The sequence below is a fragment of the Pleurodeles waltl genome, chromosome 2_2 (genome assembly GCF_031143425.1).
Source record: "Pleurodeles waltl isolate 20211129_DDA chromosome 2_2, aPleWal1.hap1.20221129, whole genome shotgun sequence".
NCBI classification, from domain to species: domain Eukaryota; kingdom Metazoa; phylum Chordata; class Amphibia; order Caudata; family Salamandridae; genus Pleurodeles; species Pleurodeles waltl.
This window is the reverse complement of record NC_090439.1, coordinates 687,499,670-687,516,982: the sequence shown is the minus strand read 5'-3', so window position 1 is coordinate 687,516,982 and position 17,313 is coordinate 687,499,670. Positions and strand designations below refer to the sequence as shown.

Here is a 17,313-nt window from a genome sequence, read left to right as displayed (position 1 = left end):
ATGGAATGCACCTTCCCCCGTAGGTAGTTCTACCTCTTTCTGATGTTGTCCCTTGTTCTGGGGTGCTGTCCCACGGCGTTGACCCTGTCCACAATCCTCCGCCATAGCTCCATCTTCCTAGCAATGGATATCTGCTGCACCTGTACTCCAAATATCTGAAGCTCTACCCTGATGATTTCCTCCACCATGACCCTTAGCTCCTTGTCTGAGAATTTGCGGTGTGTTTGTGGTGCCATGGGTGTTGTGTGAGTTGTGTAGGTGAGGGTGTGTAGGGTGGTGTGTTGGGGTGTGTGATGTGGGGTGCTTGGGTGGTGTATAGGTGTAGGTGGTGTGTGGCTCTGGTTTTGTCTGTGGTCGTGGTGTCTGTCTCGTGCCAATGGTTTGTAGTTGTAAGGGGTTGTGGGTAATGTGGGTGTGTGATTTATAGAGTTGTGGGTGTGGTGTGTGTATGGGTGTCCGGTATGTGTTATTCAAATTGACCAATGTAGTGTTTTTTGTATGTGTGTGTGTATTTTGAGCGCAGCGGTATGTACCGCCAATGGTTTACCGCCATTGAATGTCCGCTGTGGTGATTTGGGGGTCATAATGTGATGGACGTTGTTCTGTTGGCGTAAGGGTGTGGGTTTTGATACCGCCAGTTTATCACTGACCTTTGGTGTGACGGACTTGTGTGTGTGGCTGAATAGTGACGGATTCGTGTGTGTGTGTGATAATATGGTGAACGGATATCCGCTGTGCCAGCGGTATGTTGGCGGCAGTCAGTGTGGTGGTAAGTGGGATTTACCTCCAATGTCATAATGAGGGCCTACGTCTGTGACCCTCCACTTTTAAGGAACCCCAAATGTCAGGCAAAAATCTAGATATCTCTTTGCTTTCTCTTCCTGATGTTAAAGTCAATTCTACTTCAGAGGTATAACATGTACAGGCCATTGACGTACAGACAAAACCTGAACCAGTGATCTATATCATCCCTGATGTGGCAATATGCTCTGACTCTGACCACACTCTTGATCTAACTGCTGTGAATGAAGCCAACCTCCTCACTGAGAAGGAACACAATCCTAATCCCTTGTCTGCTCTCTCACCTTCAAGCACACCACAAATCAAAAAGTCAGGAAATAATAGTACTCTATGCTCTGATACATCGGTACCACCTTGTAATGCAGAGGAAAATGAAAAGATCTCCCCTGGTCAAGTAATCTCTGACTTATTTCCTTCAACTAAGAGATATGATCTGCTAAATGGTAAAGAAAGTCTGGTCTTCAGAGACGCTAAGATAAACACTATTCTTATCTATCCTAAAGAAAGAGCTTTAATGTGTTGTAATGTGCCAGGGAACTGTGAAGATTTCACTGTTGAGAACAGGGAATCTACTATTCATGAACTACTACCATTCTCAGAGGTTAAAGTATGTCAGCCTAATGCCTCTTCACCTTCAGCTTGTCTTCTTATAGAGTTTCCAGAGTCCTCACCCGGCCTGCTGCCTTCAGAGACAGAGCCCTCAGCCGGCCTGCCTCCTGAACTTCAGCCTGCAGCCTGCAGCCTGCCTACAATATGAGCCTGCAGCCTGCCTGCCCTCTGAGCCCAAGTCTCTGGACTGTCTGCCTTCAGAGACCGAGCCCTCAACTCACCTACCTACTGAGCCAGAGCCTCCAAAGAGCCTGCTTCCAGAGCCAGATCCTCCAGTGATCCTGCTTCCAGAGTCAGAGCTTCCAGCCTGTCTGCCTTCAGAGCCTCCAGCCTGCCTGCCTTCTGACCCTGAGCATTCGGCCCATCTGTCTATAGAGCCAGAGTCTCTAGCTTGCCTGTTTTCTGACCCTGTGCTTGTAGTCTGCCAGCCTTCATAGGATTCAGCAAGTATACTTTTACAGACTGAGCTTCTAGCCTCAGAGACAAAGCTCTCAGCATGTAAGCCTCCAGGGCATGGTTCTCCTGCATGTCTGCTTCCAGAGTCTCTTGCAACTAAGTCTTCTGTATGTTTTCCTCCAGGGGAAAATATTCAAGTCTGCTTCCTGTTATCTCATGTGTCTTCCATCAGCTTGCCTTTGACTTCTGTGCCTCCTGCCAATCTGCTTCTTACCCTACAATCAATCTGGCTTTATTTGGAGAGTGCTACTCCAGCTTGCCATCTGAACTTCAGGCAACTTTGATTCAGGATCCTAAGCCCCTGTTACTGGATTTGGTCTCTTCAAGTTTGTATTCAATTCTGCATCAGGGTTCTTCCCTCTTTAGAGTTCTGCCTCTAATGCTGGTGCTAATTTACTGTCTACTCTTCTACCCTCTAAAACATCATATTTTTCCAGCTGTTCCCTTGTATCTTACACTACAGCTTTGACAGAAGTGGACTTATTAGATAGGAACAAATGCTCTGAATCCAGTCCCAAGTCCTGGGAGCCGGACATGGGAGAGGGTATACTGACACAATGTGCTCCCTGCGCTCTCATGTCCATCACCAGGGGGCCAAAGCGTGGGACTTTTCAATGCTCTAGTAGGCTTCCAGACCTTCACCCACATGCATATCCTGACTTCCAGCCATTTGAACGCTATTTGCAAATTACTTTCCATTGCCAATCTATGCTGGGTTTTGTGGAAGCCAGTCTGCTCATGCTTGGAACTCCATTACCTAGAATCCCCTGCTGCTCACTGCCTTGTGGAGGAATTCAGCACACCTGTTGGTGGCTGTTGCTTACCTGCTCACACCTGATGCATGTGATTACTGTGAGCCCTTTTAAGCCTCAGCTCCCTTCAGCCCAGTGTTGGTCACTGTAGCTGTTTTATGGTGAGAGAGGTCCTTGTTTCCTGATGTTTCTCAGTCATTATTATTTCTTGTTTGTGTTCCAGAGCCTTAGTCATTCCTCCCTTGTTTCCTGAGCTTTTGTTATTCTTGTTTCCTGACTTCCTGGGCCATAGTTAGTCCTTGTTCCTGAATCGTGGTTGTTCCTTATATATATATATCTTGCATGTTTGCCCTGGGGTGTTAGTCTGGGTGCCTCTTGAATATCTGTTCTTTCTTTCTTAACCTTATCTCTATTATTCCCTTGATTATAACTTCTCTTTTGGATCCCCTCTCTCCTCTGGCCCTCTGTGTGATCTTTGGCAGCTCTGTACCCAGTATTCTCCCTCCTTTGTCTTCCCTGCCACCAGTCTAGCCAGTACCCCCCACCGACAGTTCCTGACAAAAGGACAATAAACAATGCATTCAGGATGACCTAGACTTACACAAGTATGCCACCCTGAGCCATGGTGGAGTTACTTGGTGATCCTAACACAAGAAGTACCAAATGTCCCACAAATTGGAGATTGGGCCTCAAACTTTGTTCTCGGGTCACAGGGGGCCCTGAGAAAAAAGTGACAATGACCCCTTTATTCGTTAAAGGACAGTTGGTATCCTGGCAATTGGAGGTTTTGCTTTTTTTTGCTCCCTGTCTCAAGGGTGCAGCAACTCAATAATTACAAGGAGGCCACATCCTCACTTGAGAACAGCGAGCACTGGATGTTGATATACTATGGAAGGTATTGTATTTCCAGTTGCTCTGGCTTGCTATTCAGGACAAGGTGTCAGCAATTAGATGCCATGCTAACACAGCGCTGAACATTTGGATCACCCATAAATTAACCCTACTTGTGTGCCAATACGATTAACAAACATGCAAAGCTTTCTCTGAACCAAAAACTGTGTGGTGTACTTTATGTTGCATGCAGAAACAATGATTGTGTTACAATAACGAATGAGGCTTACTGTGGAAATACTCGGCGGCTGGCCACTTAACTCGAGGGGGACAACACAATGGACAGCATCTTAGTGTTTCCCTTCAGACGATGAAGTATGTCTTTGTGACTAAACAGAAAAATCTAGGCTGGTGAGGGAATGGCTGACCATAGAAACAGTGCACAAGCCACACCTAAGTGCTACTATGAAATTTGGGATGGGGCTGTTTGAGAGTACAAGCAACTGCTGCTCGCCCTCTTTCCTCCAGCATGGATGCAGTGAAAACCACCCGCCTGTCCTGCTTTGAGAGCAAGAAGTTATCATGTAAGTTTTTGTTTTTCAGAGACATTCAGAGTTACAGGCTGATCCTAACACAAGAAGTACAAAACACCTGAAAAATGGAGATGGGGGATCACAAATTTGATATTCTTGGGCCAAAGGCAGGGCCACTGGAAGTATGCAACTATACAGCTGCTGCAATTTTCACATTATTATACATTTGCCGCATTTGTCACATAATCCATCTTCTGCCACATAATCTGAAGATTTTAACAAAACAAATTGTTTCTAACTCAAACGGTTCAAAAGTTAATAAAAATGCAGCTACACGTGTCACCATTGGAAAGCCCTTTGCAAAGGTTGACTGGTCATATTTCTGTAGCCTATTGCTATATTCAGGTGTGTTGACAAGTTTCAAAATGACAATATGATGAGGTAATAGTGTCACAAAATATGCTGCATAGCGCTGCAAAATTTGCCTCATCTTGCCGCATAATTTTCTCAGCCCTGCCATATGCTTTGGCCCTCACCTGCTGCATAATTCCAGTGGCCCTGCTAATGACACAACCCATGATCAGCTAACAGAAAGAGACCACCAGAGCAGAACAAGGCAGACTATGATAACAATGTGACCTGAACCTCATAGCAGAAGAGAGATCCCCTGAACGACAGCACACAAACAAGTTCAAAAGGATCTGCGACCAAGGAGAAGTCCTTGAGAAGGGCACTGACTTTATGCTGATCTCTGACACTGTACCGCGCTTTGAAGTGTTTAGTCAAGGTTTGCGCTATAGAAATATCACAGACATATTATGCATGGATGTATGATGGAACAACAATTTGAGAACCACGCATGCCTGAACAACGACCCTGTTGTTTCCACTAATGCTTTTACCACGCATGCCTTTACAATGATTTTTCGTTGTAAAGGCATGCCTAGTAAAGGCATGTGTGGAATGCCATGTGTGGTTTTCGCATTCCAACCCCCCCACCCGCCCTAAAAATATAACTACCCGACCGCCCACCCTAAAAATAAAACTACCCGACCCCCCCACCTGCCCCTAAAAACTACCCCGATACCTCCACCCACCCTGAGCCCTAAAACCTACCCCGACCCCTCCACCCTAAAAACAAAATTACCCCGACCCCCACCTACAAAATAAAAGTACTCTGACTCCCCACCCGCACAAAAAATAAAACTACCCCAAACCTGCACCCGCCCTAAAAACAATGGACCCCCACCCCCAAAAATAAAACTACCCCGCCCCTAAAAACAAAATTGCCCTGACCCCCCAGCCCTGCCCCTAAAAAACCTGCCCTAAATACAAAATTACCCTGACCCCCCACCCCGCCTCTAAAAAAAAAACTACCCCTACCTCTCAACCCCACTAAAAACCATAGTACCCCGACCCCCCGCCCAGTTCCTTAAAAAAAAAACACTGCCACCCCTAAAAACTACCCACAACCCTCTCCCAGCCCCACTTACCTGACTGCGTCCTGCCCCCAACCCCGCCACAAAAAACTCACCCCCACCCACCCTAAATACAAAATTAACCTGACCCCCACCCCTTAAAACCCGACCCCCCACCTGCCCTAAATACAAAATCACCCCAACCCCCTACTCCCCCCAAAAAACCTTCCCAACCCGCCCTAAATACAAAATCACCCCAACCCCCTACTCCCCCCCAAAAAACCTTCCCAACCCGCCCTAAATACAAAATTACCCCACCCCTAAAAACACAATTACCCCACCCCCAACCGCCCTAAATAGAAAATTACCCCTACCCCCCACCTCGCCCCAAAAGCAAAATTACCCCAAAAACAAAACTAACCCCCAGTACCACATACCTGACCTCATCCTCTCCCGATGCTGACTCCCTTTTTCTCTGCCTTAACCACGCATGTGCGTTGTTCAGCACATGCGTGGTTAAGGCAGAGAAAAAGGGAGTCGTTAACGCAGGCGTGGTGTTGCTTGCGTTATCGTTGTCGTGGTTCTGGCATCGTTGTTCCAGACGTTTCCCATTATGCATACAGAATTGACAGGGCTGATGGGTGAACAGAAGACTGCATCTTCTGACGTGGGTAAGAGCATGGAGGGCTGCGAAGGATGACCCAGGGAGGAATCAGTGCAAGCAAAAGATGCAAAGTGAGCGCTCCCTAGGCTACCAGAACTTGAGAACGGAAAACAGGGACATTTTGCCAAAATAGAAGGACTACAATTTTACATTGATGGAGCGGTGCAGAACGACAGCTTTCAGCAACACAGGAACAAAGAAGAGACATAAGACATAAATAAAATGTAATTTTTAAAACAAGCATCATTCCCAGGCCCACTGGAATTATGCAATTGTGCAGTTCCTGTGATTTTCGCATTATTATACATTTGCCGCATTTGTCAAATAATCCTTCATCTGCTGCATAAGCCACAGATTTTAACAAAAAAATTGTTTCTAGCTCAAGTGGTTCAAAAGTTACTAAAAACACAGCAACACGTTGTCACGCAGTGAAAGGCCCTTTGCAAAGTTTGACTGGCCACCTTTATGCAGCCTATTTCTATATTTAGGTGTTAAACTGGTACTAATGAAGTGCAACTAACGCCCAGCTAGTGTTGACAAATTTCAAAATGACAATATGATGAGGTAATCGTATCACGAAATGTGCCGCATAATTTGTCTTTTCTTGTCAAATAATTTTGGCTCTCTCCTGCCACATAATTCCAGTTGTCCTGGACAAAGGGGACCTGAGAAGAAAGCAACAACGATCCCGTTATCCCTTAAAGGACAGTTGGTATCTGACAACTAGCTGGGTTGGCTTTTAATCGCTCCCTGTGCCACAGGTGCAGCAACTAAGTTACCAGGAGGCCACATCCCCACCAGCGAGTACCAGATATGGATGTACTATGGAAAGTATATTTATTGTATTCCTGAAATTGTATTCCTGGTTGTACTGGCTTGGTATTCAGGATGAGGTGTCAGCAATTAAATTTCAGTAAAACGCTTAATACTAGGATCTGCCGTAAATCAACTCGACCTGTGTGTGCGTCAATAATTTTAATACATTTGCGAGTCTCTCCCAACCAAAAACGGAGTTGGGGATCTTTTGTGTTAAAACCAGAAACAATGATTAGGTGCCATTGATGAATGAGGCTTGGCGTGGAAAAGCTGAGCAGTTTAACTCCTAATTTTCTTGGGTTGCAAGTATCACTGTCTGTGAAGTCACGTCTCGGAACTTAAGGAGGCTGGACTGCAAACAGCTCGTATGCAGCGATAAAGGTCCTTTACGAAAACCAGTGATCCTTTGTAAAGAGGTCATCAGCAGACGGCATTTCATCAGATCGCGATCCCCACGGTATTAGCATTGGGAGGGTAAACAGCTAACGTGAGCGGTGCGTATGTCACGTGACTATGTATCTTGTAACACTAGAGGGAGGGCGGGAGGAGGAGGGTTGGAACCGTAGGAAAGGGCGGATAACTTTTCGTTTGGAAGCGGGCTGGGTTAGGGCAGCGCTTAGAATGTTTCATTCAGACACCTTCGACGACGTAAAGGAGTGGAAAGGTGCGGGACCGCTGCAGCCTCCCGCCTTCCCGCGCATTCGTTCAGCTATAGCAGTATGTCCGAAGAGCAAGCGGATTTCGGCAGAGGCAACCCCAGGCTCAACCGTCTGCCCAGCAGTTCTGCAGTAGTGAGCAAGGCAATCGTTTTCCTACGGCAGAAAGCCGAGAACCAGGACTCCCGTTGCCCCCTCGGTCTGTCTGACGAGTTCTTGCTTCGTTTTCTTCGAGCCAGAGATTTCCACATTGATCTGGCATTCAAGGTAAACAAACGCACGTTGTCCTGCGATGCAATGATATTACAGACCACAATGTGATTTAATTGCAGACTTCTACACTTGCTTACAATTACCCATTATTTACAAAGCACAGCCACATTGCAGTAGGTGGGTACTTCGTGTGACGTGGGTTATCTTATCTTCGCGGAGTTTTAAGGGTGGAGTTACTGTGACCTTCTTAGCATAGCGCTACCAATGATAAGTGTGTAGTGGAGTGTCTGTATGGCAGCCGGCATTGGGGATTCGGTCTTGATGCTTTTAGCCTAACCCGTGTCGCATATGGCGGTGCGTTGTATAGGGTCCGTGGGACTTGGATTTAGGCAGTGCTTTAAATGGAAATACAGAAGCCCAGGTATTCACTTTTTATAGTACCTGTTTTTTCCTTAGAAGTGCCGGTACGCTCCCATTAAATGTATTGGAGCAGAACTGAAATGTGCAGGTACTCACCCTTTTTAATTGAAGACTTGTATGCACTCAGTACCGGAGAGTACCTGCCCATTTAAAGCACTGCATCAGGTTGTCTTCATGTCAGTCATTCTAGTGCAACGTTTGTGACTTCAGCTCTAGATTTCAAAAGAAGTAAACCGCCCCTGGTTCTTCTTTAGTGGTCTCTATATTTGGAACGAGTGTGCCTCTGTCGCCCCCAGTTTCTTCTGTTCTTGGGCACGGTGAGCCCTTTTTGTTGTGGAATGTTTCCTGACCCAGTGTGTTTAAATTGTGAGGTCCGAGTGCCCCTGTTACCATGTTTTCCTTGCCTCACCGGATCCGTTCCTTAGCACTCCAAGGCCAACTGTTCACGAAACAAAATAGCATGAAGTGGTATTTCTCGAAAATTATTTCCGTCTCAGAAAAACAATGCCACCATGTGTGCCAATAGTTTATGTAGCATGTATGAAACTTTTGTGCCAGTCCTGACTTTTTATTCAAGGGCACTTTTAGTCAAGAATACTTTTTGGAATGTTGCTAGTTTTAAACCAATACTTCTGATGGAGAAGAGTGGAAATAGAAGTTGAAGAGTTCAACATAATTTAAGTAAAAAAATCAGTCAAACAAATGGTGTCATTCATAATATGGAGCCGGAAGTGATACAAGGTATGAATTCTGATCATCTTTATACGTTGGCTAGTGTACACAGTAGAAAGTATCTCGGTGTCTAATTCTCCCTGGATACACTGTGACATCTCCACCTCCTCCTGATTGCAGTGTGTGGCTTTTCTTGAAGTCCGTGTTTACTTTAAATACTTTTGGTGAGTAAACTACCCTGTTGTTGCAGCCGAAGATACCAAATATTTTTTTTATTGTTACTTTTGTGTTACCAATTTGGCCGATTTATATTTTAAGTGTTTGATGCTTAAAGCTACACAAACTATTATAAGAACAGGTTCTAGTGTTTCGAAATTCACTAAAATATGCCTGAGGTACGAGGGTATATCCAAGGGTTCTACCAGGAATTTGGGGTAAATTCAAAGTTCAGAACCATGCTTGGTACTCACACATGATTTACACACTATTTAAAAGGCTTTCAGTGTAAAAACCGGAACTCCAAATGATCAAAGGGTAACCAATTATAGTTGTGTATCCAATATTTGACGTTTCTAAAAATATTGAGAGCATATCAAAATTTGGCACACGGATTAAAATATACATCGTTTTGACCTAATCGAATAAATGGGTCAGCACCAGGACAGTAAAATTAGAAATCCAGAGGGAAGGAATAAACGCAGGCCAAGGGACCCAGTTTACGTAAGTCAGAGCAGGCAGATTGATTAACCAGGCAAATGCCAGTGTACAGCACCTTTGGAAACTGAAGATCCAGCGCGAAGGCAGTTGGCCACAGCAAGGTACCTCCAATTCACTCATAATAAGACTCGGGGATTTAATAATTTGCAAGTATTGGAAATAGAAACTAGTTTGGATTATTTTGAGCATTCGGAGTTTCTGTTTTGGCACTGTAGGCCTTTTATATGATGTCACTGGCGAATGCCGTGCACGTTTACTGCACATTTTTGTTCGTCAGTGTATCTATCGTCCATATATTTTTTTTTTTACATTAAAAATTACCTTGACATATCTTTACCTGGTATGCTTGTTTGCTCTTCCAATATGTTTTGTCTGTTCATATCTACCTCTTATAGCCTTTATGACCAATAGTGCATGTGTATGCTTTCGCACAGTTATATTTAACGCTATTTTATTACAGTATTCTTCAATTGATTGTGATTGTAAAGTTCGGGAGGACCAGAGTCCTTTTGTGGTAAAATACAGGCGGAGCATTGATTAGTGTCCAAAATGGGGTTCCCAACTTTAATAACGCCACAAAAGTTCTCAGAGGTGAGAGATTTCAACCTTGTCTGAGCAGGCCGTGATTGTTAGTGAAACACACATTTTTGCTTTATATAAAACCCTAAAATAACTCGTGCAGAACCCTGAAGTCCTGGTTTTCCTCATGTTATTTTTTATTTAAATTCAAATATCTCTGCAACTATTTATTGTAGTTGCTTCTGCTTTGCCTCCGGCTTCTGTTCTCACACCCATCTTAGTCACGCACCTTGAGGCATTAACGGGAATGTATTTATCATAAACTACCGAGGTGGAATTAAGTACATCCTGGTATTGTTGCTCAGAATTTTCTTTTGTGTTTTGTCAAGCAGGAGGCCTTGTTTCTGTGGTTTCTATTGGATTACGCAGCGCTAACGGGGCATTTTTGTTGCTTTGAGAAAGAGCCGCAGAATATCCCTACTTTCTATACATAATAATAAACGCAGAGCTGAATACCCCACTTCTCTAGCGCATATTAAAGCAGCGCATGCAAAGGGAGAGTTATTACCAAACAAAAAGGTACGTGCCGTAGTGCTGTATAGCGAGGGCGCCACAGTGTGATGAAACTCGAATGCAGGCCCAGATAAAACCCTTCCCTTATATCGAGTATGACGGAGCCATCATCTGTTGGCATTTATAGGGCATTGTCCATGTATGCTTTGGGGTATATTTAGCAAGTGTTTTCTGACTTATATTATTTGACTGCTCTGGTGAACTCTGAAGGTTTAAAGGTTTTCTTGTGAACCTTCATAGCTTTTAGTGTTGGCCCAGGTGTATCTCAGGGTACATTATGCAGTTTTTTAGTGCTAATGATATTATAATAGTTCTTTAGATGGTTTGGCTGTTTTGTTTTTCAGCACCTAAGAATGAAGGGCATTTATCCCTTAACTTGATATGAGACAGTACTTTGAAAAGTAACTTCTTGACATCGAGACCAGGGTGTCTTTCCATCCCCCTACCCATGTCTCAAGTAGAGTATGTGGAGAAACAGTATCAGTGGAACTTCTGTGGCTCAGTTTCTCCTTTGATGTTAGACCTGCTCTTTACTTACATAAAGTAAGACTGGAGAGATTGTCCTTGTTAGAAATGGGGTCTTTGGTTGGCATCCAGGTTACCCCCTGTCCAAGCAAAGACCCTGACTCTTGTCAGGGTAAAAGAGAATCACTCTCAGCTAACCCCTGCTAACCCCCTTTGTAGCTTGGCACGAGCAGTAGGCTTAACTTCAGAGTGCTAGGTGTAAAGTGTTTGTACCAACACACATAGTAACTTAATGAAAACACTACAAAATTACACAACACAGGTTTAGAAAAATAGAGAATACTTATCTAAACAAAACAAGACCAAAATGACAAAAATCCACAATACACAAGTCAAGTTATCAATTAAAAAGCAAAAAGAGTCTTTATGTAGTATTAAACACACACTAACACTGTTAGCGTGAAATGTACCTTGGGTGCGTCAAAAATAACCCCACGCGGGCGAGTGTGCGTCAAAAAAGGCTTGCGATGCGTCGATGCCCCTCACAAACGAGACCTTGCGTTGTTTTTCCTTTCGTAGGGGTGTGTCGTTTCTTCTCGATCCGGTCCACACTCTCGGGTCCGGGCAGGCCTTGCGTTGTTTTTACACACCCAGCGGTGTTTGTGTCAGAAATCCACCCGCACGAGGATCCAAAAACCACACTGCATGTCGTTTCTCCAGCTCCGTGCGTCGATTCTTCAGTCCCGTTACAGGCGAGCGTCAGTTTTCAGCCCGAAGCTGGCGGCTCGTCTATTTTCCCAGCCGCAGATCGGAGTCACATTGATCTTTTCCCCGCACGGCATTCTGTGTGTGGATTTCTTCTTCTTAGGCTGCCAGCTTCTCCTTTCAGGGTCCCAGGAACTGGAGGGGCACCACAGGGCAGAGTAGGAGTCTCTCCATCGACTGGCAGAGAGAAGTCTTTGCTGTCCCTGAGACTTCAAACAACAGGAGGCAAGCTCTAAATCAGTGGTTCCCAACCTGTATTCTGGGGACCCTAGGGGGTCCGCAAAGCACTCTCAGGGTGTCCTTGACTGCTTAGAAAATTAAATAATAATAACATATTAGGTTCCAAGTGTTCAGCAATGACTCAGTAGGGGGTCCCCGGATACCAATAAAGATTCAGTGGGGGTCCCCAGGCTCCAGTAATGATAAATTGTGGGTCCACACAAGTCAAAAGTTGGGAACAACTGCTCTAAATCAAGCCCTTGTAGATCTTCACAAGATGGAAGGCACGCAAAGTCCAGACTTTGCCCTCTTACTCTGGCAGAAGCATGAACTGCAGGATAGCTCCACAAAGCACACCCTCCTAGCACAGATGGCTCATCAGGAAATGTAGACTACACCCCAGCTCCCTTTGTGTCACTGTCTAGTGTGAGGTGCAACCAGCCGAACTGTCAATCTGACCCAGATAGTGAATCCGCAAACAGGCAGAGTCACAGAAATGGTATAAGCAAGAAAATGCTCACTTTCTAAAAGTGGCATTTTCAAACACGCAATCTCAAAATCAACTTTACTAAAAGATGTATTTTTAAATTGTGAGCCCAGAGACCCCAAACTCCACATGTCCATCCTCTCCCAAAGGGTATTTACACTTTAATAATTTTTAAAGGTAGCCCCCATGTTAACCTCTGAGAGGGACAGGCTATATTTCACTGTCAGGAGATATAAAACACATTACTATATGTCCTACCTTAACCATACCCTGCACCCTGCCCTTGGGGCTACCTAGGACCTACCACAGGGGTCCTTTACATGTAAGAAAAGGGAAGGTTTAGGCCTGGCAAGTGGGTACACTTGCCCAGTCGAATTTACAGTTTAAAACTGCACACACAGACACTGCAGTGGCAGGTTTGAGACATGATTACAGGGATACTAATGTGGATGGCACAACCAGTGCTGCAGGCCCACTAGCAGCATTTGATTTACAGGCCCTGGGCACTCCTAGTGCACTTTACTAGGGACCTACTTATAAATCAAATATGCCAATCATGGATAAACCAATCAAAGATACAATTTACACAGAGAGCATATGCACTTTAGCACTGGTTGGCAGTGGTAATGTGCTCAGAGTTCAAAAACCAACAACAACAGGTCAGAAACAATAGGAGGCAAAAGGATTGTGGATGACCCTGCAAAAGGGCAAAAGTCCAACAGTCCTCTACAAGAGCTTTGAGATACAGAAGTTTCAGGGGAGAGGAATGTACAACGTGATCCTGTCTGCACCATTATGAATGAGGTTAAATTTGGTTATGTGTTGCATGTTTTTTAAGTCATAGTTTTGGGGTGTATTTTTAATATACATATTTACATTCAGAGGTCCATGTTGTGCAGTACTCCTCTAAGAGGCTTTTTTAAAGCATTATTTTCTGGGGCTCGAATGGTGATTGTCATAAGCATTCGATCACTCAGTCTTAAAGAATTCTTCCCGGAATTCCTTGATGATTGCTGGCAATTCATTCACATAATGGTTATACGCATTTTGTTTAAGGTTACCACCTTGTCGGACTTCCAAAGCATATTTAAGAATGCATACATTTTATTATTTTTTCCTGTTCCAGGCTGCAGTCATTTACTGGCCGCTTCACTATCCCATACTCAAGAATTCACAAGTCTGCACCCGAAGATTACTTGTGTTATTTGGAATAGAGTTCTGTGTGTTTGAGGGATCGCAGATAGTTTCTGGAATATTACTGCAATTCTTTGATAACTGTAGGCTCCAATAACTACTGCTAAAGACCAGTTTTAATTCATGTCCATTAGAAAATCTACATGTATAGGTAAGGAAGCAATGTGTGTGCATTTACATCCAAAACCTATGTTTTTCCTTCTCCAGAGGGATTTTACTTCTGCTGAAAAATCATTTCTCTGCACCCTCTTAAAATGGGAGTACAGTGGAACTGTTTCACCCAATTACACCCTCACTCAAATATTTTTTTGGACGTAGTTCTGTTTGGTATGGACTCCAGATGAACACCTGTTAAGAACATTTGTGAAGATGCACAAAGTTATGACTTCGAGGATGCTCACATTTCCAGTAGTCATTTGCCTGCCCTTCCATGGAATAGCCATGTTCCTACGCCTAAATCTACAAAGGTAGAAAGAATATCAGTCATATCTGTCAGCCTTTCCACATTGTATATGAATTTTAAAATCTAAAATTCCCCAATGTGGTGTTGAGAATCAGGTTGTGAAATTAGAATCACACATTACATTTTTTTTAGTAGACGTAAGTTACACTTACTAAAACATTTGTCAAACGGGTGCATAATGGTTAGTCCTCGATGCTAAAACGAATACAATCGTTTTGTCGTTTAAAGCAAGGTTACATTTCCATCTTTTTGTCACATATGTGCTTAAAAAGTCTGTAAATTTGGGGTGCATGTTTTGGGTGGGATAACTTTTCGGTTTCTACATAAATGAAACTTCAGGATTCTTTGGTTCAAAAAGTTGAAAAACAGCCCACGTTACCCTTCAGACACATTCCTCTGATTGCGTCAAGTGCTCCCTCATATTTGTAGAACGAAGCAATGAATGAGCCACCCTTCAAGCCATACGTTTGTTATTCAGCACAGGCTATGTGCTGAGTGGTTCCCCACATACGTGAGCACCAACATTTTTCTTTTACATTGAATGCCTTAACTTATTTTGATTACGTCAGTTCTTCTGCTTGTTGGTGTCCGATTCACTTCAGGAAACAAAGTTATTAAAAAAATATCCTTCCGAGGTTTTCACCAGTTTATGACTGCCTCTGTATTTCTCAAGTGTTCAGTTTTAAGCTCCCAGCCCCCTTTAAGGATGTAACCGAGTTGCCGCTCAATCTAGCTGACACAGTTTGCTTTTAATGTAATAATTTGTTTTGTGTTTCATTTTCTTGTATTATATTCATAGATCATGCAAGGGTATTTTGAGTGTAACTTGATATATACCTCCTACATTCCGAACTATGCATTCAGATGGCCATTGTGTTCATCTTCTTTTCGCTGTTCTTTCCTAATTGATACTGTTGCTGTGTTTTGAAGGACTGTGCCTGCATTTCTGAAAACCTCTATTTGTGTGAGCTTGCTTGTTTGCACATCCTGTTAACCCTTAACTGCCGATGCTTTTCCACCCCAGTGTTGAGCCCTTTGTTTGCTATTTGGGGTACTTCACTCTTACGCCTCCAAAACCTTTTCCCCCACATAAGTGTTGTAACATCATCAAGATTCTAAAGGTACCCAGGGAGTATGTATTAAGAAAATAGGCAAAACATAGTTAAAAAATTTTATGGGGGTGGGGGGACAACGGGAAAATTGTGTTCAGCAAGAAAGTGTTTTTCCCCCTAATTATGGCATCAACGAAATGTTTGCTGCGCTAAAATCACAATCTTCTCAGATTTCAGGAGCAAGCAGAGCTGTATCAAAATACTTGTTGTTTTTTTTTTTTTTTTTTAATAACCACGGTTTTGGCATTTTAATAAGAGGTAGCCCATTGCTCCTAATTTCCTGTGCTTTCAAACTACTTTTGTGGTGGAAAGAGGTGTGAAACCCATGGGTTATTAGTAGAAAGCAATTCCTAGGTTTAAATGGAAAGAGTGAAACATAGGTATGAAGGAAACAAATTTATTTCTGAAATGTACACCAGCTACTGCATTAAGTAGCATTGGCCATTTGTGCGTCTCTGAATTTGGGGGAACCCACACACACTTGTGACTCTGACGGTATTCTGCAAAATGTTTTCTTTTTTTGCACACTGCCTTACATTTAAAAGGCACAAATTCAGAGCAGTAATAACAAATATTGTACTTCTCTGCATTCCCACAAGTCTCCTGATAAAACAGTACCCCACTTTTGTGGCTTGGGCAAGTGCATGTAGCGAAAAATACCCCAAAGTGTGACCTGAAGACCTCCTATTTCACCCAGCAGAATTCATGTTTTTTTTTTTTTTTGCGTTGTGGGTAGCTGCAGGAAGCCTCGGAAAAGCTACCATATTCAGATATTTCTGAAACCTAGATACCCTGGGGTGTCCAGGTTGGTGTGACGTGTGGGTCTAATACGTTTAGCTTACTCGGAAGCCCTTGCTAACTCAAACTGTTCCTGCCTTAAAAAAAAAAAAAAAAAAAATCCCTACATTTCTGTGAGGGGAAATTCTGGAATAGGGGAGGTGGAGCCACATATTTCCTACCACATAGTTTTCCCCCACATCTCCCTACAGAAATGGTACCTCGTCTTGATGGTGGGTCATGATCCTGCCACAGGGAATGGCCGAAAACGCAATATGTACAGATCAAATTTTTCCACTCAAAACTGACCCTTGTTTTGCAACTTGAATAGCATACCCAACAGACATTTCTGAAAAGTAGACACTTGGGGGAGTCCAGTGTGGTAAGCCTCACACGAATCCTACAATGTTTTCTTACACAGAATGCCCTGCAGACCTAAAACTTCGACTTCAAATACAAACTTTCCTTACATTTCTGTAAGGGAAAGTTATGAAACCCTTGGGGTACCGCACATTTCCTACGACCCAGCGTTCTCCCCAGGTCTCCGAATAAAAATAGTACCTTATTCGTGTGGAAGTGCCTAATGCCTTTGACAGGAAAGGGTCAAAAACGCAACATGGACAGACACAAATTTCCACTCAAAATAGACACTTTTTGGCACGTTGACCAGCTGTTAATTTTGATGACTAGCTCAGCCTGAGAAACCTACCAATCCTGTGCAATTCTGAAAACTAGATGCCCGAGGAAGTACAGGGTGGTGTGCCTTGTGTGGATCTCATTACTGTTTCCTGCCTTCAGTGCCCTGCAAACCTCACACTTTGACTAAAACACACATTTTCCTCACATTTCTGTGAGAGAACGTTCTAGAATGTGTTGAGAGCCACATGCTTACTACCACCAAGCTTTCCCCGAAGCATCCAGATAAAAAATATTATCTGTTTTGTGTTGGTGAACCTAATGCCTGCAATGGGAAAGGGCAGAAAACACAACATGGACACATCACATTTTTCCACAAAAACCAAGTAGTTGGTTTTCTGGCTAGCTGGGGATTTTGGGGCTTGTCTCAGCCACCACACAGAAGAGCCTCCCAGACCTGCACATTTCAGAAAACTGGACAGGGTAGCATGGCTTGTGTGGGTCTCACAAGGGCTATTTTTTTTTACCCAGAAGCTGCCCTTGCAA

At 43.7% G+C, this 17,313-nt stretch overlaps 1 protein-coding gene across 1 annotated transcript in view; it reads left to right on the top strand.

The window, feature by feature from the left end:
- Window positions 1-7,295: 7,295 nt before the first annotated feature.
- The window catches only part of TTPA (alpha tocopherol transfer protein), a 258,988-nt gene continuing 248,970 nt past the window's right edge, over window positions 7,296-17,313 (top strand). The window contains exon 1 of the mRNA XM_069220249.1: window positions 7,296-7,802. Coding sequence (XP_069076350.1) covers window positions 7,599-7,802 — 204 coding nt within the window. The 5' untranslated portion in view covers window positions 7,296-7,598. The remainder of the gene's footprint in view (window positions 7,803-17,313) is intronic.